The sequence below is a fragment of the Erinaceus europaeus genome, chromosome 16 (assembly GCF_950295315.1).
Source record: "Erinaceus europaeus chromosome 16, mEriEur2.1, whole genome shotgun sequence".
Taxonomy (NCBI): domain Eukaryota; kingdom Metazoa; phylum Chordata; class Mammalia; order Eulipotyphla; family Erinaceidae; genus Erinaceus; species Erinaceus europaeus.
Window position 1 is genome coordinate 48,643,757 of NC_080177.1, and position 24,271 is coordinate 48,668,027.

Genomic DNA, 24,271 nt, shown 5'->3' on the forward strand with positions numbered 1-24,271 from the left:
GTGTTTATGATGCCAGCAGACCCAGCTGGACTCATGTCCACAAAAGCCTGGGCCCTGAGTACAATAGCTCTTGTTCTTTTATACAGTTATCAACCTTCCCCTAGTAACTTACAGCAACAAGTGTAACAGATTATTTTTTCTTCTGTGTATACAGACAGTATGACTTGTTTGCTAAAGCAGACTATTGGGCAGAAGTAGCAGATTCTAAGACTGCTGACCAAGGACATTTTGATGACAGAAGTAGAAAGCCCTGTTTATGCTGGAAGGAGGGGGGGAAATGGCTGCTAACTCCATTTTTCTTTTTCTTTTCTATTATCATTATTTATTTGATAGAGACAGCCAGAAAAGAGGAAGGGGGATATAGAGATGGAGACAGAGGGAAACCTGCAGTACTGCTTTACCACCCATGAAACCTTGCCCCCTGCAGTTGGGGACTGGGGGCTCAAACCCAGGACCTTGAGCATTGTAACATGTGTGCTCAGCCAGGTGCACCACCACCCAGCCCCCTGCATTTTTCTTTAACTAAGATGTTAACCCTTGCTTGCCTCGTGTTAAGAACTATCTCTTCTGAAAATTGGTTATAACTTTAGGAACTGGGGGTGGGGGTAACCTGGTTAAGTGCTCATAATATGAAGAGCAATGACCCACTCAAGGATCTGGGTTCAAGCCCCTGCTCCCCACCTGCAGGGGGGGAATACTTCATAAGTAGTGAAGAAGGTTCGCAGATGTCTGTCTCTCTCTCTCCCCCTCCTCTCAATTTCTCTCTATCCTATCCAATAAAATGGAAAATATAGCCACCTGGAGCAATGGATTGGCAGTGTTAGCACTGAGCCCTAACAATAACCCTGGAGGCAAAAAAAAAAGGAACTCTGGGCTGGATGGGTGAGTGGATCACAGCTGGCCAGTGAGCCCAGACTAGGAGTGGGCCCTGAAGCCCTGGCCACCACTCTGTCCTGTGGCAGGGCTCCACTCCAGGCTCAGCCTCCCCAGTCCTCCCCACTCCAGGTACCTCAGGAATGCAGTCTTTCTACCTTCTCCCTGCTGCCCTCCCCCAGAGCTAGCTGGTATAAGAAAGGCAAGTTCAGAAGGTGGCTCACTGGTGTAGCATACACCATGTGTGAGGACCTGGGTTCAAGCCCCTGACCACCAAATGGGAGGGTTTGCAGTGGGAAGGTTTTACAAGAAGAGTGGAGTGGTGCAGGGTGGGAAGGGTGTGTCTCCCACTGTCTCTCTCTCTCTCTCTCTCTCTCTCTCTATATATATATATATATATATATATAATCTATACAGAAGAATGGAAAAACTGACTGCCAGGAACAGTGAGGCTGTTAAGGCACTATGCCCTAGTGGTAATCCTGGTGACAAAAAATAATTAAAGAAAGAACAGAGGGCAGGGGAGATGGCCTAATGGTATGCCTGAGGCTCTGAGGTCCCAGGTTCAATCTCATGTACCATAAACCAGAGCTGAGCTCTGGGGTGTGTGTTTTTCTCTCATTAAAATAAATAAAATATACGTAAAAATAAAGGAAGAAGGGAAAAGAAAAGGAAAGCAGAATCCAAAGCCACCCCTCCCCACCCCAGGTCTTCTTCAAGATGCAGACAGACTTTCTGCTCTGTTCCAACCCAGACTCTACCCTCTGCCCTTCTAGACCTGGCAGCCCTAACTCTATGGGCTTGCTGTCACAGCCGGGCACCAGCTGCTCAGTTCCACACACAGAGGGGCCTTCAGGCTTGGAGTCACCTTCCCCAAGAGGTAGGAAATGCCCCCACAACTGGAACCATCTGTGGCTTTTGAGGGGGAGAAGCCAAGGACTCATGCTGACTCTGGCCCCACGTGTTACTCGGGTGGGGGCCTTACTGAGCACCCTTAGGAGTCATGTTCTGAGTGGGCTCCACTATCTCAGGGACCCCAGATCTCCCTTTAGCTTCTCTGTGTGACCTGGCCATCTCAGCTCAAACCAGTGAGCTCTTGGGGGTTTCATGCTGACCCCACATTCCTACCTGCGGCCATGTTCAGAGGCCTTTTGGAAACAGCTTATTTAGGTGGAAAGAAAACTTCCAGGAAGTCCTGGCTCCTAGTCCTCTTGACTAGGTTTGCCCCCTGCCCTGTCCCCAGCCCCAGATGCAGAAGGTGTCTTGCTTGGTCCAAGGCTGTTTTCCCAGCTAGTTGACCCTCCATAGGGTCAATTCGGGCAGCTGAGGCCATGAACCCAGGGCTTCCCCCTCCCCTTGTGAGACAAACTCCCCCCAGAATTTTTTAGAAAAAAATGTCAGGAAGTGCCACAGTGGATAAAGCATTGAACTCTTAAGCATGAGGTCCTCAGTTCAATCCCTAGCATCACATGTGAGAGTTATGCTCTTTTTTTTTCTCTCATCTCTCTCATAAATAACCAGAGGAGAGGAGAGGAGAGGAGAGGAGGGGAGGGGAGGGGAGGGGAGGGGAGGGGAGGGGAGGGGAGGGGAGGGGAGGGGAGGGGAGGGGAGAGGAGAGGAGAGGGGAGGGGAGGGGAGGAGGGGAGAGGAGAGGAGAGGAGAGGAGAGGAGAGGAGAGGAGAGGAGAGGAGAGGAGAGGAGAGGAGAGGAGAGGAGAGGAGAGGAGAGGAGAGGAGAGGAAGCCACCAAGCCCAAATGCCAGGTGTCTGACCTTGGTGTGTGAAGCTGGGCAGACAGAGCTAAGGAGTGTTCAGCTTGCTTGTCAGTGGGTCCTCAGTACTCTCTGAACCTGAGCTGTGGAGTTCTGCCTGCCCAATAATTGTGCTGCAGAGGGGCACTGGTGCCTGGCCAACTCTAAACTCCACCTGACAGCAAGAACAGTCAGAACCTGTGCCAGACCCCGCTCAGCATGAGGGCAGGACTTGGAGCCCAAACCATGTGCCTTCGCCCATATCTGTGGGTTAAGTCCCAGAAGGGAGTGTCCCAGAGGTAGCAGGGTCACAGGGGTGTGTGCCTGAGGGACGGTTTGGAGGCTCTGGCTTGTAGGAGGATTGAAATGAAGGTAGAAACAAGTCTTTTCTTATCTGGCCTAAGAGCCAGAGATCAGCTTGAACTGAGCTGCTTCTAAATCCCTCAGAAAGAGAGTGGCAGAACTGGCATTGGGGCCCAGAGGGTGGGCAGTCCCCAGGCCTCAGCCCCCACCTGCCTCGGGAAACTGCCACAACAGCAGCAGTAGGGACCTTACCTTGGCTGCTCCTGGGGCCACTGGGCCTGGCTCTCTCCCCCACTGCAGGCTGGCACTTGTCTCCAGCCCAGGAAGGCGGCACTCCTTTCAGGACAAATCGGGGGGGGGGGGGGGGGAAGCAAAAAAGAAAACCTCAGCACTTTTCTTGCTTGGTCACGTCTTCCCAAGGCTCCTGGCTGATGTGGCCCTGCCTCTGTGGGCACACAGCCTCCTCCCTTGCTTACTCACCTGTGTGCCTGGAAGGCTGGGGCGGAAGAGAAGTGAAGCCAACACCCCTCTGTCTGGGCAAGCCGCAGGGTCAGTAGTTGGGGGCCAGGCAGTGGGCCTGGCTGGCCCTTGAGTAGGGGATCCATGCCTGGCCAGCACCCTCCACAAGGAGATGCCCAGAGAACTCAGTAGAGGACATAAGCAGGCGCTGGCAAGCACTGCTTATGATAGGGAATGGCTTCCTTATTCAGGATGAGAGCTGGCCCAGCACTGTCCATCCCCCTGGGTCTGGCTTCCTCTGGACCACGCTTCCTGCCTGCCCCTGCCCCTGGATTCCAGCAGGCTGGTCTTGGCTGGCAACAGTTCCTCCCCCTGCCAGGTGAGCTCAGGGGATCCTGAGCAGCCTAATTTGGATAACAAACTGCTGTCATGTTCCTAGACCCCCCCCCCCCCCCCCCCCCCCCGCCCCGCACTGTCCTCATCTGGGGCCATACTGCCTGTCTCTGAAGTGGAGCCACGCCCCGCAGAGCCACCTACCTGCCAGGCCAGCCTGAGCCAATCTGGTCTTGCTCTCCACACACCGCTGGGCCTAGGAGCCACTCATTCACAGAAAGGTCCGCCAGAGGTGAGTTCCCAGCCAGCCCGGGAGGACTTCCCTGCTCTCCCCACCCCTCCAAAGGGCACGGTGGCTGGCCGTCACCATGTCTGCGATTGCATTTTGCTGCCTGCTTGTTCTTCCTGGGTGCCTTCTGTCTCCTTAGAGGGTGAAGGCAGAGTCCCTGCAGGTCCCATGGTCCTTGAATCCCAGGTAGGAAGGGGAGAGGGGAGCAGGGGTGGGATTCAGGTGCCACCCCAAGTTTCCAGATCCCCCAAAATAAGCGGATGCAAAAGGGACGCAAGCTTCAGGCCAGCAGTGACTCAGTGCCAGTGGGTTGGCTTAGTCACCTGGATGGTGCTGGGGCTCCCTGCACAGCAGGCTAGGCCAGCAGCGGCACCTCCCCCACCAGTCTGCAAGTGTGGCCTGGGCTCCTGCGGGTTTGGCCTCTACACTGGCCAGCATGCACCCCTCCTCCCCTGGGGCACCTCAGCTCACTCTGGGGTCTCTCCATTCAATCCTCTGGCGGTGTGACCTGCTCCTGGGCTGCTGTTCTACGTTGCTTGGCAATTTTGCTATCGTCTGGGGTTGCCATGGGGAGGAGGGTGATGTCATTGACAAAAAAAAAAAAACCCACTGAATTTACAAATCAGATGGGGCTGGAGCTATTTATAAAAACACGTTTCTCCCCCCTGCTTTCCTCAAGGAGGAGGAGGGAGAGCTGCTGCTCAACTTGGCTCAGCCTTCCTGGCTCCCCACCCCCATGGCCACCAGGCTGGGAGGCAGCACCCCCTCCCCCATTCCTATCCCTGGCCCCCACTGGGCTGAGTTCTTCTTCCAAGGCTGCCAGGTACCAGAAGCCAGTCTCTTACTGGGGTCTCTCACTTCATCTCCTGGGTCAGTGGCAGGGATATTTGTAGGGTGGATAGCATGAGCACAGCTAGAAGTCCACCCACACATGGGTACTCCAGGGAGCACCAGGGAGAGTCTTTCCTATTTGGAGGGCTCCAGCATCCCAGCCTACCTGTCTCCTTCACTGCTTTTCTTCTCCTATTGTCCAAATGAGGGATGCCCAAGCCCCAGTCTTGGCTTCCTGCTGCTCTTTTCCCATGATCACCCATCATTCCTGCTGAACCACCATACTGCCCATGACATTGACCTACACCTTGGAAATGCTCAGCCTAGGGCCTTACCCCACTTTGCACACCACTCCTGAGTCAACTCCTGTTTCCAGTACTGCTACAGCCACATGGAAGCTTGGCCTTCTCAAATCTCCACACACCAGCTCTTCACACCCAAAGCAACCTTAGGCAGCTGATCATATTCATTTGAGAACCCAACACAGTGTGGTGCTGGGTGCAAAGGGTGACTTCTAAGTTTTCAGTCCTGACATGAACTGGGTCTGCCATTTCTCCACCACACGATCTCTGGCATGTTACTGACCCAACTGAACCTCAGTTTCTTCACCTACAAATTGGGATGAACCTGCCTCCTGGTACAGAGACCACTGCCAGGGAACTCAGTGAGTGCTTGCTGTCTTCCCAGCTCTCACGACTGTGTGGTTGTGTTCTTAGTCACACACCCACCAGTGGCAGGTGACTCTCATAACCATGTCTTTAGTATAGTATCCACGTACCAGACTGAACATGTAGACATTTTGCTTTAATGGCATTGTTCAGTCAAACCACATGACATTTGGCATTTTTGTGAAAACTTCAATTAGTGGACCCGTGTGATATATTTTTGTCATCAGTGGGGCTTCACAGCTCCAGATTGACTTTTTCAGGTAGAGAGACAGAAAGAGGGGCTGGGTGGTGGCACACCTGGTTGAGCACACATTATAGTGCACAAGGGCTGGGATTTGAACCCCTGGTCCCCACCTATGGGGGGGAAGCTCTCTAAGTGGTAAAGCAGTGCTGCAGGTTTCTTTCTGTTTCTCTCTTTCTCTCTCCCTATCTCCCCCTTCCCTCTTGATTTCTGGCTGTCTCTATCCAATAAATAAATATAATATAAAAAATTAAAAAAAATAGACAGAATGAAAGATACCACAATACCAAGACAGTGTGGGGCAAGTGGATAAGGTGGGGGAAAGGTCTCGAACCTGGCAGCCTACCCAGGTAAGTTATTTGCCCTCCCCCCTTTTAACAATGTTACTATTTTTTTCTAGAGAGGAATTCTATATATTTTTTAAAAAATATTTTTTTGGCCTCCAGGGTTATCGCTGGGGCTTGGTGCCTGCACTATGAATCCATGCTCCTGGAGGCTATTTTCCCCCTCTTTGTTGCCCTTGTTAATCACCTTCGTTGTTGTTATTGTTGTTGTCATTATTATTGTTGTTGCTGTCATTGTTGTTGGACAGAGAGAAATGGAGAGAAGCAGAAGACAGAGATAGAGAGAGATAGGCCCCTGCAGACCTGCTTTACTGCCTGTGAAGCGACCCCCCTGCAGGTGGGGAGCCGGGGGCTCTAACTGGGATCCCTGAGCTAATCTTGCACTTCATGCCATGTACGCTTAATCCACTGTGCTAACGCCTGACACCCAGAATTCTGTATTTCTATTCTTTTTATGTCTCATTATAATTTTGAGTGAATTTAATCATAAATAAACCATATCTGCTCAATCTTACAAGTGATCTAAGAACCAATAAGTAAAACAGAAAGGATACACACACCCCTGTCTATCATATGAAAAGAATAAGGTGTGGCTAAGAAAGTGGTGCAATGACTATAGCACTGGACTCTCAAGCATGAGGTCCTGGGTTCAATCTCTAGCATTGCATGTGCTAGAATAATGCTCTGGTTCTCTCTCCCTCTCTTATAAATAGATATATCTTGGGACGTTTGCAGTGGCACACTGGGTTGGTGTACACATGATAGTACATAAGGACAGAAGTTCAAGCCCCCCAGTCCTCATCTGCAGAAGGGGGGCTTCAAACGTGAAGTGCAGGACTCTTTCTCTCTCCTTCTCTGTCTCTATCCATAATGAACACATGAATAATAATAAAAAACTAATCTCCTTGAGCATGTAAACTGTGCACTATGCTAAGCCCTTGCTATGTATTGGGTTATCAGAAGAATCATGATGCATTTTTGCATAGAAAATAGGAAAAAAATACATGAATTTTCAGGCAATCCTGTATTAAGCTATTTAGCTCTCACAACAATCCAATGAACTAATTTCATGGACACTTATGGAGTCCTAGCTGAACACAGAGCTCTGTTCTAGGTACTGGATAACTCAGTAAACAAGTCCACAGCCTCATGAGACTCACCACCCAGGCAGGAACTGATTCCAGCAGAAATGAAAAACTAAGCTTTCCTAAAGTTAGCTTATTTGCCCTGGTCAAGTGACAGTACAGGGGTCTGGGCATAATCTGAAAGCCCAGATGGGATTTTGCTGCTAAATCCTTCCTTATTGCAGACTCTGCCCCCATCACTTATGAACAGACTCCCTTGGTTGCCTCTTTTATCCCTCTCATCTTGCTTCAGCAGCTAATAGAAGCCCAGTCTCTTTGGATGCACACCATCCTCTTAGCTGGGTGTTCAGAGTCAGCTCCAAGCTGGCCATTCCCTTCCTTTTGCCAGGGATTGGTTCAGGCCCCAGGAATGTGACAAGCCAGCCAAAAGACAAGTGGGGAAAGTTTCTGGCAGGAAGCTGAGAAGATTTTCTTGTGCCATCTCAAGTTGCTTCTGGCTCTTGGTCACCATTTACCCTGAGATGGTAAACCTCTGCTTTTAGCCTGGAATATAACTGTTTCTACCAATCATAAACTCTCTGGAGGGAGTAAGCAGGTCTTGCATTTCCTTGTGTCCTTTGTGTTAGTGCTAAACCCAGGTAGTTCTTAATAAATATTTATTGGCTAATCTTTGACACATTCCAAGAGGCTTGCTTGCCTTGAGGGGTAAGTGAACAGGTTTCAACAAAGAACAAAAACAGGAGCCAGCAGGTTACAGCCCAGGCCTGAGTGACAAAGAATGCCAGGTATGCAAGCCTCACTGTAGATTCCACAGTGGTTCTCACCAGCTCTGGTGCTGCCTGGGCTGAGGCTGGCTGCTGGGGAGAAAGGCGTCCACTGTTCACTGCAAGCCAAGGAACTCTCACAGTTCAACAACCACATGCTGTTTTTGACTCTGACAACTGTCTATCAGTGCAGTCAGCACTGGCTCATAGAGGGAAAGCAAAAGTAGTGTGACCTGCCCTCTTAAGAGTCTGGTGAAAAGCAGGCCTGACAGTTGAGCTAAGTTTTCCCACTTTCTGACTTATAGTCCCTCTTCCTTCATCAAGTGCTTACCTTCTATCTGCTGGCTGCAGAGAGAGATGTCACAGCATGATATACAATCAGTTTCAAAGGCACAGGCGTCTCAATGCTTTAACCTCTTTTCACTCTTTTTGTGGAGCTGGGTCCTCCCAGGACCATTTTTACATTCAGAGAGAGAATAGCACCAAGAGCTTCCTCTTTTACCACAGCACTTCCCGTGTGGATCCAGGGTTCAAACCTGGGCCACGACCATGACAAGACCCTAGCCCTAGCTGCCAGATCCTGTCTCACTTTGAGTCTGTGTTTGTCTTGTTGAGTTAGGTGGGATTCCTGCAGACAACATATGGTTGGGTTGTGTATTCTGACCCACCTTCCTACTCTGTGCCTTTTAATAGATGAATTCAGACCATTGACATTTATTGATATTATAGATTGAAGATATTTTAATGCCATTTTTTCAAATTTTTAGAGTGTTCTGTTATATGGCATTTTTATGATGACGTGAATGTTTGTTTATCAGAGACCTTTCAGAACTTCTTTCAGGGCAGGCTTGGTGATAGTTGATTCCTTCAACTGTTGCTTGTCTGAGGTTTTTATGCCTCCATCTTATCTGAATGACAGTCTAGCAGGATACAATAGTCTTGGCTGAAAGCCTTTCTCATTGAGAGGTTGATATATATCTTGCCATTCTCTTCTGGCCTTCAGAGTTTGTGTGGAGAAATCTGCTGCTAATCGTATCATATGGGTTTTCCTCTGTAAGTGACTCTTTGTTTTTTCTCTTGCAGCCTTCAGGATCCTTTCTTTATCCTTATTCCTTTTCATTTTAAATATGATGTGTCTTGGTGTCTTTAGGTCTGGGTTAATTCTGTTTGGGATTTTCTGGGCTTCTTGAACTTTTATGTCCTTTATGTATTACTCCATCATTCATGAAGCTTCTCCGGTGCTGTAATGGTGCTCTCATGTGCTGCGTTATCTTCTGGAGACTACCTTACGAACACGTTTGGGCAGCCCAGGAGGTGCTAAATGGTCAGAGTGTTGGATGTGTATGTGTGTGGGGGAATGAGGTCCTAATTTAAATCTCCAGCACTACATGTACCAGAGTGATACTCTGGTTCTCTCTCCCTTTCTCCCCATATCCCTCTCTTATCAATAAACACAATCTTAAAAAACAAAAAGTTCATTTCCTAAAAGTTCTTCCAGTAGACACTACTCATCTCACCCAAGCTTTAGATTACAGAAGATCATGTGTCACCTGAGTTTTTACATTATAGATTCAATTCTATCTTATACTGTGAATTCACAAAATAGTAAAGCTCTAGTCTACCTGAGCTGTTTCCAGCAAATGCCAACCACTTAAACAAGAGTAGAAATCACTCAGAGCTTAGATAAGTATCTGAATGGCTTCTCAGACCTGTTTCTTTAGAACCGGTCATCATCATTACAGAGGAAGCTATTGACTCAGAGGCCAAGTTATGAGTCCAAGCCCAGGCCTTCTAGATCTCAAGGAGCACTGCTAAACCATGTTAGTGCTTGATTTGGCATGGAGAGCTACATCAACTCTGTAGGAGTTGTAGCAGGCCCTGGGCCTGTGAGGTTGTCCTCTTAGAATCTGAGCACTAGATGCAAACTATAGCCAGGGTATCAATACAGTCTGGCAGGTGGAGCAGTGGTAGAGCTTTAAACTTGACATATGAGGTCCTGAGTTCAATCCATAGTATTATATATGCTGGTGTGATGCTCTGGGATCTCTCTCATGAATGAATAAAAGCCAATTTTTTAATAAAAAAGGGAGGGGCCAGGCAGTAGCACACCTGCTTAAGCACTTACATTACAGTGTGCAAGAACCCAGGTTCAAAGCCCTGGCCCTCACCTTCAGGGGGAAAGTAGTGAAGAGGGCTGCAGATATGTTTTCCTTTCTATTCCTTCCTTCCCTTTCAATTTCTGTCTCTACCCAATAATAAATAAATAAGAAAGAGGAATACACGAGAAAAGGTGTAATTTGGGAGGCAGTGTAGTGAATAAAGCATTGCACTCTTAAGCATGAGGTCCTGAATTCCATCTCTGGTATCACATGTGCCAGATTGAAATAAAAAATTTCCCGCTCCCACCTGCAGTGGGGATGCTTCAAGAGTTGTGAAACAGGTCTACAGGTATCTTTCTCCCTCTTTATCTCCCCTCCCTCTCAACTTCTCTCTATTCTATTGAATAAAATGATGGGTGGGGGGAGAAAAAATGGCCATCAGAATTGGTCGATTTGCAGTGCCAGCACCGAGCCCTAGTGACTGAAGGCAAAATAATAAATAAAATATTTTGGAGGGCTGGGGAGATAGCACTCATGGGTAGAGCATTAGACTTTTATGCCTGAAGCTCCAAGATCTTAGGCTCAATTCTCAGCACCATCATATGCCAGAGCTAAACAGTGCTTTAAAAACAAAGAAAGGATTCAGATCTTGTCCCATAGAATTCATCTGTGCTAGAGAGACAAAGCAAGTACATGACCTACCCAAGTCAACTAATACTGGAATGCAGGAAAAGGATAGTAGGAACTACAGGCTCCCCTCAGTGAACTGTACCATGGCCTCTTTTTTTTTTTTTTTTGCATTATCTTTATTTATTGGATAGAGACAGCAAGAGGGAAGGGAGTGATAGAGAGGGAGGGAAACAGAGAGACACCTATAGCACTGCTTCACCACTTGCAAAGCTTTCCCCCTGCAGGTGGGGACCGGGGGCTCGAACCTGGGTCCTTGAGCACTGTAATGTGTGCGCTTAACCATGTGTGTCACCACCTGGCCCCCCATGGCCTGTGTCAGGATACCTGAGGGCCTGTCTGGCTGAGTCCTTAGCAAAAGACACCTTTATTGGAGTTCTGTCTGAATTTACCTTGGCAGGGCCAAACCAAGTAATTTTTGACCTACAGGCTTAGATGTTCCTCACTCCTGCATTAGTGTTAGTGATCTGGAATGTATCATTAGGGCACACTTGCTCACCCACCCACCTGATCTCCTCTGCCTACTGGGACTCTATGACTCTACACTCACTCTCAGCTTTCTCATTTCCATGAACAAGCCAATCTCACTTAAGTTTTATGTGTCATACTTTTCATTTTTTAAAATCACTTTATTCAGGGATCACCAGATCTCTCAGTAGTATTATCTTTTGAATCCTCATGAATGTATTATTCCAGGGACGAGAGACCTTTTTGCCGGCCAAGGGTCATTTGGATATTCATTTCATTTGCAGGCTATGCAAAATTATCAGTTTAAAAACCAGCACTTAATATTGCTATGAAAAAAAGCTCCTAGATTTGTTGAATTCCGAGTTCCGCCTGAGTTTTACTTGGCAGGACCAAACCAAATAATTTTTGACCTGCAGGCTTGATGTTCTTCACTCCTGCATTAGTCCACTGCCCTGTTCCCAGCAGACTTTCCCCTTTTTAATTTCAGATAGAAACCAAGGAGGCATACCACTACATCGCTCCACTGTTCATGAAACTTTTCTTAGTGCCATACACAGTGCTCCCAGGTGGTGCTGGAAGCTGGAACCTGCATTCTTGAGTACAGCAAATTATGTGCTCTACCAGGTGAGCTAGGTCCTAGTCCCTACTTTTAAAATGTAAAAGCAAACAAATATAATTCATCTTTTTTGTTCACAGATTTTTTTTAATTAAAAATTTTTTTTTTACATTTATTGATTCATTTTCCCTTTTGTTGCCCTTATTGTTTTATTGTTGTAGTTATTATTGTTGTTACTGATGTCGTCATTGTTGGATAGGACAGAGAGAAATGGAGAGAGGAGGGGAAGACAGAGAGGGGGAGAGAAAGACAGACACCTGCAGACCTGCTTCACTGCCTATGAAGCGACTCCCCTGCAGGTGGGGAGCTTGAACCAGGATCCTTATGCCAGTCCTTGTGCTTCACTCCAGTTGCGCTTAACCTGCTGCGCTACCACCCGGCTCCCTTGTTCACAGATTTTAATGAAATGTTTTTTTTTTTTTTAAATGAAATGCTTTCCTTGCTTTGCTAATTGCTGGACTCAGGCAATAAAAAGCACCACGTGGCCAGGGCAGTTCGATTAAACTAAGATGAAACTGGAGCACATACTTATTCATATCACTGTTTCAAATGAACATGAGGCTGAATTAAATGTGAATGGGAAATAAAGCACATAGGGGTCGGGAGGTGGTGCACCTGGCTGAACACACGTTACAGTGTGCAACAATCCAGGTTCAAGCCTCCGGTCCCCACCTGCAGGGTGAAAGCTTTGCAAGTGGCAAAGCAGAGCTGCAGGTGTCCTTCTGTCTCTCTCCCTCTCTGGCTCCCCCTTCTCTCTTGATTTATGACTGTCTCTACCCAATAAAGACAATAAATTTTTTTAAAAAGGAAATAAAGCACACATCTTGGTAGTGACTGTACTCATGAAAATAACACTTCATTCTCAAAGTAGACAGGACAATGGAATGTATCTCAAGGTTAGAAAGTGAACCACTAAAATGATAACAAGATTACAGTTGTGGGCACATCTAGAGACTATGATATATTTATCTCCTCACTAAGGCTCCAGTGTAACTGGCTTTTGAGTTCATGCTGCTCTTTTCCAATATTTTAATTCACTGCCATGTGCTAATTTCTAGGGTATATGAAGTAAGAAACATTGCCATTAGTTCACAAGCAGTTTGGAAACTAGTAGTTTGACTGAACAACTACTACTTCCCTGGGAGAAGCCAATTTGAGTTTATGGGACACTACTGTTCAGCCACCAACTCTGCCACAAGAACTTCTTCTTCTTTTTTTCTTTTTATTTAAGAAAGGAGACATTAACGAAACCATAGGATAAGAGGGGTGCAGTTCCACACAATTCCCACCACCCAATCTCCATATCCTATCCCCTCCCCTGATAGCTTTCCCATTCTCTATCCCTCTGGGAGTACACAAGAGCCACAAGAACTTGTAAGGAACAGTAGCACTGGAGGAAATATGCTTGGGTGGAGAAGTACATGCTTATAGAAGTGTGGCCTAAGTTCATCACTGTTTTTCTTTGCTTTGTCATACATCACTTTGTAGAAATTCAAGTTTTTGTATGAAAGAAACAAATTTTTTTGAAGATTTTATTTATTAGTGAGATAGGAGGAGAAAGGAAAGGGACCCAGAGCATCATTCTGGTACATGTACTGACAGAGACTAAACTTAGGACCTCAAGCTTGAGAGCCCAACACTTTATCCATTGCACCACTTCCCAGACTGCAAAATGTCTTTTATTTTTAATAAGTCAGTAGGAAGGTTATAATTTTAGAAAGCACATCTTGAATAAAATTATTACAAAACACTTGATATGTGTGAATTTTTAGCACACTAAAAATAGTTTAGATACATTATCTTCAGTGATTGAAAACTATTTTCACTCATTTTAATTCCAAATTAATCTTGTTTTTATATTTGGATGGTAAAGCTTCCCATTTAAAAAAACACACACATCTGAAATTTTTATTTATTTACTTACTTATTTTTATTATCACCAGGATTATCGCTGGGGCTCAGTGCTGGCACTACAAATTCACTGCTCCTGGCAGTAATTTTCCCAGTCCCCCATCACCCTAATCTTTACTAGTTAGGACAGAGAGAAATTGAGAGAGAACAGGGAGATAGAGAGAGAGAGAGAGAGAGATAGACACCTGAAGACCTACCTGCCTCACCACTTGTGAAGCAGACCTCCTGCAGGTAGGAAGCAGGGGCTCCAACCTGGGTCCTTGCCCTTGGTAATATGTGCGCTTAACCAGGTGCACCACTACCCGGCCCCCCACAACTAACATTAGGGTTTACATTTTTTAAAATAACATGAAGGGAAGAGATGACAAAACTACAGCTCATAGTTTTTCTCAGTGTAGATTATTCCATTCACATAAAAAGAAATCCGTGTACAGGGCCAAACCATCTAGAGTGTATAAGAAACGTATGAGTTAAAAAAAAAGTATAAGTCCGGGAGTCGGGCTGTAGCTCAGCGGGTTAAGCGCAGGTGGTGCAAAGCACAACGACTAGCATAGAGATCCCGGTTCGAGCCCCCGGCTCCCCACCTGCAGGGGATTCGCTTCACAGACGATGAAGCAGGTCTGCAGGTATCTATCTTTCTCCTGCCCCCTCCATTTCTCTCTGTCCTATCCAACAACGACATCAATAACTACAAAAAAAAAAAAGGGCAACAAAAGGGACTAAATAAATATTAAAAAACATTAAAAAAAAGTAGAAGCCCTCATTCTCTCTCCCTTCTACCCTCTATACCCCCCACTCATTCCCCCCTCAGTGTTATTTATTTATAAAATGGAAATATTGACAAGACCATAAGATAAGAGGGGTAACAATTCCCACCCCCAGAACTCCATATCCTATGATTTTTTTTAAAGACATACACTGAAAATGTGTGTAAATCATCTACCATAATTTAACTTGGGTTCTGCTGTCTCTAGTGGGTCACAGCAAATCAGAAGACTGGCCCCACTGCTTCTCAGCATCAAGGTCAAGGTGCTCCATATGGGGGTGGAGTGGTGCTACACCTGGTTGAGCACACGTTACAATGTGTAAGGACCCCAGCTCAAACCCCCAGTCCCATTCTGCAGAGGGAAAGCTTCACAAGTGGTGAAGCTGGGCTGCAGGTATCTCTCTCTGTCTCTCTCCTTTTCTATCTCCCCATTCCTCTCAATTTCTGGCTGTCTCTATCCAATAAAGAAATACAAAATTAATTTTTTATATTCTATATTTTATATTAATATATTTTTATATTTATATTTTATATTTATATTAATTTTTTATGTTCTATATGAATATATTTCTATTTATGTTGCCTTTCAATTCTTTCCAGAGTTCTTTACTGCAGCCTGGGTAAAAGGCACAGTGGATAGTATTTAACTCTCAAGTATAAGGTCCTGAGTTCAACCCTGGGTATCACATGTGCCAGAGTGATGGTCTGGTTATAAAAAAAAAAATTAGATTAAAAAAATTATTTTATTTATTTGTTTTTACCAGAGCACTGCTCATCTCTGGTTGATAGTGGTACAGGGGATTGAACCTGGGACACTGGAGCCTCAGCATAATAGTCTCTTTGCATAACCATTAGGTTATTTATACTCCACCCATAAATAATTATTTTATTTTTATTTTAAATATTTTATTTATTCATTAAGAAGACAGGAGAAAGAGAGTGAGAGAATCAGACATCACTCTGGTACATGTGCTGCCAGGGATCAAACTCAGGACCTCACGTTTTAAGAATCTAATGTTTGACCTACTGCACCACCTCCCAGACCACCATAAATAATTATTTTATTTAAAACAATTTTTTATTTATAAAAGGAAACGTTGACTAAACAATAGGATAAGAGAGGTAGAACTCCACACAACTCCCACCACCAGAACTTTGAAATAATTATTTTAAAGGAGAGTTATTTGTTATGTTTTATTCCTCCAGGCACTAACTTTAGACACTGGGGTTAAAACAGAAAAAAGTAAATCCCTGCCCTTTAGGAAACTGAATTCCATCTATGGGGTGCAGGAAACACACACACACACACACACACACACACACACACACACCACACACGGCAATGGCAGGTGCCATTAAAATATTAAAAGAAGGTAGAAGGGCTAGAAAGTCATAGCAGTATGGTTGTGGAATGCCACTCTGCACAGAATGGTTGGAGAAGGCCTCTTATCATGTTCTGTTTTGATAGGGGTGTCCCAAGGAAAGGGAGTGGTCCAACTGGGGATTTGGGAAAGAGTCATCGAGACAAAAGTTAAGAGCAAACAAAAAGGTTGTGAAGAAGGAAAACAGTCAGCATTTGGAAGCAAAGCAATCAGACAGGGGAGACTATAGAACCCTAGTGTCAGAGTTGGCAGAGTCTTGCTGGTGACAGTCTTTGGGTTTAAGACAGTGGAGGGTTCTGATTATGCCTGCAGGTGGGTGGGGGAACTTGAGACCAGTTAGGAAGCCTGGAGATAATGCAAGTGAAATACAATAAACAAGTTGCAAATTCATTTATTTGAGGAAAGGCCAAGTTAGATTATGTTTTTTATTTCCCTTCAAGATTAATGAGAGAATGACAGAAAACAAGAGTATCACCCTGGCACAAGTGATGCCAGAGCTTGAACTCAGGATCTTATGCTCAAGAGTCCAACAGTTTATCCACTGCTTCAATACTGAGCCTAGACTTAAGAAAAAAAAATTTATATTTATTTATTTACCCTTTTGTTGCCCTTACTTTTTATTATAGTTGTTTATTATAGTTGTTATTGTTATTGATGTCATTGTTGTTGGATAGGACAGAGAGAAATGGAGAGAGGAGGGGAAGACAGAGGAGGAGGGAAAGATAGACACCTGCAGACCAGTCGCTTCACTGCCTGTGAAGCGACTCCTCTGCAGGTGGGGAGCCGGGGGCTCGAACTGGGATCCTTACACCAGTCTTTGCGCTTTGCAGCTTAAGCCAGTGTGCTATCACCTGACTCCCCCCCCCTTTTTTTTCTTAATCTACTATAGTCATAAATAACAAGCTTTTCTGCTTTATCTAAAATTAAAGCCAAAATATTAATATGAAAATATTCATTTTCACATTAAAATTTTATTACTATTTTTAAAAATTATCTTTATTTATTGATAGAGACAGCCAGAAATCAAGAAGGAAGGCAATGATAAGAGAGGGAGAAAGATAGACATTTGCAGCCCAAACCCGTGTCTTTGCATGTTGTAACAAGTGCGCTCAACCATATGCGCCACCACTCCACCCCCCCATTAATATTTTAAATCTAAAATTATTTTGGAGAGAAGCTTGAAACAAGCAGATCAGTTCATATAGGTGTACAATTATTCACTGCAGAGTACCAGACTGAGGAGGGCAGAAGGAGGCTGACTTCAGTGAAACTACAGCACACTAGGGAGATAAAGAAGGTGTCTTTTTCTAATTTATACAAAGGTGTTATAAGAACTGAGAAAGCCGGGAAGTGGCACAGCGGGCTAAGCACAAATGGCAGAAAGCACACAGACCAGCATCAGGATCCTGGTTCGAGCCCCTGGCTCCCCACCTGCAGAGGAGTCACTTCACAGGCAGTGAAGCAGGTCTGCAGGTGTCTATCTTTCTCTCCTCCTCTGTCTTCCCCTCCTCTCTCCATTTCTCTCTGGCCTATCCAACACCAACATCAATGACAACAACAATAAAACAAGGGCAACAAAAGGGAATAAATAAATATTAAAAAAAATTTTAAAAGGAACTGAAAAAAAAAAAACAAAAAACTGAGGCACCAGAGGTAAGGTCAAGCTCAAATCTATGTCTCAACACTGACTACTGAATAAGACATCTTTTTCTATGCTGATTTGAAATGCTATCTTTTTTTTAAATTTCTTTATTTCATTTATTTTTATTTATTTATTTCCTTTTGTTGCCCTTGTTGTTGTAGTTATTATTGCTGTTGTTGTTGGATAGGACAGAGAGAAATGGAGAGAGGAGGGGAAGACAGAGAGGGGGAGAGAAAGAGAGACACCTGCAGACCTGCTTCACCGCCTGTGAAGCGGCTTCCCTTCAGGTGGGGAGCCAGGGGCTCAAACCGGGATCCTGCCGCCGGTCCTTGAGCTTTGTGCCACGTGCGCTTAACCTGCTGCGCTACCGCCTGACTCCCTTGAAATGCTATCTTTATCTTATTAAATACTCAGTTTCCAGCATCTTGGTGGAACAAATGTCTCAAAAGGTTTGCCATATTAAAAACCAAAACAAACAAACAAACAAACACTTTAAGCATCTTCCTCACTAGGAAGATTAAAAGTGTATTTTGGAGATATCTGAAACCCCAGAGGTCTCTGTTTCAATCTCAGCACCATCATAAATCAGAGCTGAGCAGTGCTCTGGTTTAAAAACAAAGGGAAAAGGGGTCCAGTGGTGGTACACTTGGTAAAGCACACACATTATAGTAAGCAGAGACCCAGGTTCAAGTCCTTCATCTCCACCTGTAGGGGGGAAAGAGTTTCACAAGTGGTGAAACAGTACTGCAGGTATCTCCCTGTTTTCTCTGAATATCTGTCTTTATATAAAACAAGCATTTTTTTTTTAAAAAAAAGAACAATTATAAAAAGACATAAAAACCAAAAACAATAAATTAAAAATAAAACAAAAACCCAGGGGCCCAGGTGATAGTGCAGCAGGTTAAGTGTATAAGGATCCCGGTTTGAGCCCCCGGCTCCCCCCCTGTGGGGGGGTCACTTCACAAGCAGTGAAGCAGATCTGCAGGTGTCTATCTTTCTCCTTTCCTCTCTCAATTTCTCTCTGTCCTATCTAACAACAATGGCAATGGCAACAACAACAAGGGCAAAAAATGGGAAAAACGGCCTCTAGGAGCAGTGGATTCATAGTGCAGGCACTGAGCCCCAGCAATAACCCTGGAGGAAAAAAGAAAAAGCAAAATACAATGTCTCATTTTCCAATGCAAAAGAAACTCACAGACTTTAGCCTGAAGAGGAGTTATTTCCAAGAGACCTGTGCTAACTCTGAAAGGCTTTCTCACCTAGTTTGACTTTACCTCAGTTGGTAGGCCAAAGTCATTGTTTTACAGAAAATCACTCTTATTTCCAGATTTACATTTGCCAGCAGTTAGAATCCTGGGTGGAAGGTCTCTACAACCACCAGATAAGAAAGAAGGCCATAATGGCGGATTAGTGGATGTACACCTTGTGAATTAGATACCAGGTGGTCTTTAAAAAAAAGAAAAAAGTGGGGAGTTGGGTGGTAGCAAAGCAGGTTAAGCACATGTGGCGCAAAGTGCAAGGACTGGCATTAGAATCCCGGTTCAAGCCCCTGGCTCCCCACCTGCAGGGGGGTCGCTTTAGAAGCGGTGAAGCAGGTCATAGGTGTCTATCTTTCTCTCCCCCTCTGCCTTCCCCTCCTCTCTCCATCTCTCTGTCCTATCCAACAACGTTGACATCAATAACAACAATAAAACAAGGGCAACAAAAGGGAATAAATAAATATTTTAAAAAAAAGAAAAAAGTGAAAATCCTGACTACAGCTATTTTAAAAATTATTTATTTATTTATTTATTTATTTGTTTATTTATTTATTTATTTTTAACCAGAGCACTGTTCAGCTCTGGTATACGGTGGCACGGGGATTGAACCTGGGACTTCAGAGCCTCAGGCATGAGAGTCTCTTTGCATAACCATTATGCTATCTACCTCCGCCCAGCTATTTTTTTTTTTAGTCCACTGTTCCTGTCTTAGTGAAACCAGATATAAACCACTTGAAATTTCTGTCTAAATAAACAAAGAAAAAACTTTTCCCTCTAAGACAAACAAGTCTTAGGAGGGGAATAAAATAGAAGAAAAGTAGAAATGGGCTTCCTTGGGAGTCAGGTGGTAGTGCAGTGGGTTAAGCGCAAGCGGCACAAAGCACAAGGACAGGTATAAGAATCCCGGTGCAAGCCCCCAGCTCCCCACCTGCAGGGGAGTCACTTCAAAGGTGGTGAAGCAGGTCTGCAGGTGTCTATCTTTCTCTCCCCCTCTGTCTTCCCCTCCTTTCTCCATTTCTCTCTGTCCTGTCCAACAATAACGACATCAACAACAACAATAGGGAGTCGGGTGGTGCAAAGGGCAGTGACCGGCTTTGAGCCTCCCCCTCCCCACCTGCAGGGGAGTTGCCTCAGACTGTGAAGCAGGTCTGCAGGTGTCTTTCTCTCTCCCCTCTCTGTCTTCCCCTCCTCTCTCCATTTCCCTCTGTCCTATCCAACAACAATAACATCAATAATAACCACAACAATAAACAACAAGGGCAACAAAAGGGAATAAATATTTTTTTAAATTAAAAAACAACAATAAGGGAGTCGGGCTGTAGTGCAGCGGGCTAAGCGCAGGTGGCGCAAAGCACAAGGACCGGCATAAGGATCCCGGTTCGAACCCCAGCTCCCCACCTGCAGGAGAGTCGCTTCACAGGCGGTGAAGCAGGTCTGCAGGTGTCTATCTTTCTCTCCTCCTCTCTGTCTTCCCCTCCCTCTCTCCATTTCTCTCTGTCCTATCCAACAACGACAACAACAATAATAACTACAACAATAAAACAACAAGGGCAACAAAAGGGAATAAATAAATAAAATAAATAAAATAAAAAAAAAGAAGAAGAACCTAGCTTATATAAGATAGTCTAGAAGTGGCAGTATAAAGCACACCACAATCTGGGCCAAGTAGAAAACCTTTCACACACAGGGTCTGAAGTCAACTATTTATAAAATAAATAAATAAATAAATAAATAAAACAACAAGGGTAACAAAAGGGAATAAATAAATAAATAAATTTTTGTTTTTTTAAAAAAGGGCTTCCTTATGGCTTTAAACTTGGGCAAAGAGAAGCTAAGATTCCATCAGGTCTTAATGTCCAGATGCTGTTTTCTCCAGTTTGCAATGAGGAGGGGTTGGGGCTGGAAGGAGAGGTGGACAGTGTCAAGAACTCTAGTAATGTAGCTTCTTTAGATTAGGCCCCTTTTCTTAGTGTGAACTTTGAGAAACAGAGCTTTATCAATCAGAGAGAACAGTGGTTTATCAGCCTTGCTGTCAAGGTTGATGAAGAATTCATTAGCTGGCAGCTAAGTCTATGTTTAGAATGAATCTAATTTTACTGCCCAATCTCAGAGTAGTGACTTCATGAGTCAAAACAGGAGATGGAGGGATGAGGGTAACAGTGAGGTAGTAAGGCTTGGTTATATAAACAGTAAAAATACTGCAAACACAAAAAAGTGTTTGAAAGTCTTATTTTTGGTTAAGAGAAAGAACTTCTAATTTCACATCCAAGCCAAGTCAGCACTTCCAATTATCTATGCTTAAATATTTCTAGTTGAGATATACTTATAATTTCTGCTTTCCAGTGATCTAAATCTAATCCAGAGATAAGAGCAGATAAATGACAAGAGAAAAAAAAAAAGCCACCAGCATGAAGGTACACATTTTACATTTTGATATGAACAGATACTTTTCTTTTAAATTCTTATTTTATTTTATTATTTTTTTAACTAGAGCACTTTTCAGTTCTGGCTTATGGTGGTGCGGGCGATCGAACTTGGGACTCTGGAGCCTCAGGCATGAGAGTCTGTTTGCATAACCATTATGCTATCTACCCTCTACTCTAGAACAGATACTTTTCATTCCTTTTTTCTGACAATATTCCTCCCAGCTCTCTAGGCCAAAGAGTAATTCATGTTTCCATTTGTGGGTCCAATATCTGATTAAGATCTATTCTCTCCCAAGGTGTTCTATGCTTCAAAGTTAACATTTTCTGATCTTGTCTGTTCAGATCTCTCGTGCACAGCCCACTCTGTATCCCTTCACCAATCTTTTGCCCTCATCCAACACATTCTCAATGTAGTTTCCATTCCTGAAAAGTCAAGTAAGCCCTGTTCAGTTCCTTTTCCTCCTAATAGTCAGTGCTAATCAAGAAACCCAGTGACAAGAAGCACCACTAAGAAGACAAGAGGTTGTTTAGGGATAAAAATGAAAATAATTTTGCCACTTGAAATCTAAGAAAAATGGTTTTAAGTAAATCATTTTATCTACTTTTCAACCTATACCACTGAAAGGTAAAAGGCCAGAAACATTTAAAAGGTGGCCTAGGAGCTGGAGCAGTAGACTTAGGAGCATGAGTCCGAAGTTCAATTCCTAGCACTGCATGTGTCAAAAAGATGCTATGGTTCTCTTTCTCATTAATAAATCTTACTACTTTTTAAAGCCTCCAGAAGTTGCATCTAAAGAAACATTTAAAGGAATAAGGCTTACCATTCTGTTTTGCTAGAATACTAACAGTTCCAAGTTTAGGACATATACATTCCCACAGCAAAATAGCTTCTGTCTTTAAAAATCAAGTCATCTATTACTTTAGCTTGAAAAAAAAATAGATCAAATGTCAGAAACAAATTTAACAAAAGCTACTTTATTATTTATAAAATACAAAGTGATCTCTGGGTCACAAATTATGGAAGGGAAAGGTAGAAACAGATGTGTTAAATGTAGCCATCCACAAGGTAGCATCCACACAGAGTCCATTAAGAATGTTTTGTAAAGTTAGGTAAGATCAAGAGTAGGTACATGGCTACATATGGGAAAAAAAAAAAAAAAGCCAGTTACTTAGAAATATGCCTCTACCAAAAAGCTGAAAAATGTGTCTGAGGTGAAATTAAAGCATGTACAAGTTCAGTGCTCTACAATTAAACTACTAGTTTTAGGAAGGAATCTGTGAGAGACATTATTGCCTATTTTGTTAGAAGAGCAAAGTCCCAAGACTGTTTAACTTCTCTACTTTCCAGAAGGCTTTGTTCAGGTGACTTTGGAAGGTGGCATCAAATACCTCATACATTTCAACTGCAAGTTCCCTCAGAACAGACATTGTGGAGTCATCATGGACATTCAGAATCCGCATAAAGAATTTATTCCACAAGTCACCGTCTTTTAGCCTAAAATAATACAGAACCATTTCCATCAAGATTAGGCATGTGAAAGTTAGACTTCATTCTATGTTTACTTCATGGTACTTTTTTTTTTTTTTTCCCAAACCAGAACCCTGCAAAGCTCTGGCTTATGATGTAATTGGGAATTAAACCTGGGAGCTGAGTATCAGGAATGAAAATATTTTTGCATAACAACTATACTCTCCAGCCCTCCATGATACATTTATGCAGGAGGATATTTAAGTACACTTTTTTTTTTTTTTTTTGCACTACCAGGGTTACCACTGGGGCTTAGTGCCTGCACAACAGATACACAATCCTGGAAGCCAATTTTCTTTTCTTTCTTTTCCTTTCTTTCCTTTCCTTTTCCCTTCTTTCCTTCCTTCCTTTCTCTCTTTCACAGGAAAGAGAGGAACAGGGGAAGGAGAGAGGGAGGGAGGAAGAGAGAGAGAGAAAGAGAGACACCTGCAGACCTGCTTCACCACCTGCGAAGCAACATAATGTTGGTGGGAAGTGGGGACTTGAACCTGGGTCTTTGCACATGGTAATGTGTGCTCTCAGCCAGGTGCACTACATGAACTTAAGGTTAGAGATTAATCAGGTAGTTCTCTGAAAGACCCCATGGAGGAACTACCAAAAAAAAAAAAAAAAAAAACACCTCCAAGGGATCTGGGAAGTTGTGCAGTGGGACAGCACTGGGCTTGCAAGCATGAGGGCACTAAATTTGACTCCTGGCACCTTATGTGCCACAGTGATATCTGGCTCACGTTCTCTTTCACCAATACCATGGTGATATTTTTTTTGTCCAATCATTTTTTAAGGGGGATGAACTACTATACTGGGAAAAGTTGTAATACAATGCATGTGTAGGGCATGTCACTCACCTAAATTTATGCATTTCCTCTATGTATTAAGGTATAACACTTTCTTCTATAAATAAGAGTAAAAATGAATTTTGCCTCCTTTACCTTTCCCTAAAATCTAGTTCCTTAAAAATATTATGGCTTTTGGGAACCAGAATATGGCTCACCTAGTAGAGTGAGGACCTTTACCAATCATGAGGACCAGGGTTTAAGCCCTTTAGTCATGGAAGTAACATGCACAGGGGAAGCTTCAGGAGCAGTGGAGCAGTGCTGTGGTCTATCTCTCTGTCTCTGTCTCTGTCTCTCCCTCCCTCTCTAGAACAATTACAAGTCCACCAGCAAGAGTGGATGATGTAAGCATGAAGTTTTACTAAAAACCCTCATGGCAAAATAAACATAAAAAAAAAAAACAAAAAACAAGGAGTTGCGCTATAGTGCAGTGGGTTAAGCACACATGGCACAAAGCGCAACAATAATAGCAACAACAACGATGAACAACAAGGGCAACAAAGGGGAAAAAGTGGCTTCTAGGAGCAGTGGATTCATTGGTGTAGGCACCGAGCCCCAGCAATAACCCTGGAGGCAAATAAAATAAAATAATATAAAATAAAATATCTCCCCAGTCCTTTTTCAATTTCCTCTGTCCTATCAATAAAAAGGGAGACTAGGGAGTCGGGTGGTAGCGAAGCGGGTTAAGCACAGGTGGTGCAAAGCATAAAGACA

At 44.1% G+C, this 24,271-nt stretch overlaps 2 protein-coding genes and 1 long non-coding RNA gene across 4 annotated transcripts in view; 1 reads left to right on the plus strand and 2 right to left on the minus strand.

The window, feature by feature from the left end:
- Positions 1-4,382, minus strand: part of PAK6 (p21 (RAC1) activated kinase 6) — a 46,333-nt gene extending 41,951 nt beyond the window's left edge. The window contains exons 1-2 of the mRNA XM_007537330.3: positions 3,923-4,382; positions 3,179-3,262 (exon numbers count right to left, since the gene is read on the minus strand). The gene's annotated coding sequence lies outside the window, so the exon portion shown is untranslated. The remainder of the gene's footprint in view (positions 1-3,178; positions 3,263-3,922) is intronic.
- The window catches only part of LOC132533456 (uncharacterized), a 39,170-nt gene continuing 18,823 nt past the window's right edge, over positions 3,925-24,271 (plus strand). The window contains exons 1-2 of the long non-coding RNA XR_009545349.1: positions 3,925-4,010; positions 11,682-11,818. This is a non-coding gene — a long non-coding RNA (uncharacterized LOC132533456). The remainder of the gene's footprint in view (positions 4,011-11,681; positions 11,819-24,271) is intronic.
- BUB1B (BUB1 mitotic checkpoint serine/threonine kinase B) overlaps positions 22,156-24,271 on the minus strand; it is an 85,086-nt gene continuing 82,970 nt past the window's right edge. The window contains exon 23 of one of the 2 annotated variants that reach the window (XM_007537329.2): positions 22,156-22,691. In XM_007537329.2, coding sequence (XP_007537391.1) covers positions 22,499-22,691 — 193 coding nt within the window. In that variant the 3' untranslated portion in view covers positions 22,156-22,498. The remainder of the gene's footprint in view (positions 22,692-24,271) is intronic. The other variant, XM_060175113.1, reaches the window with a different exon arrangement.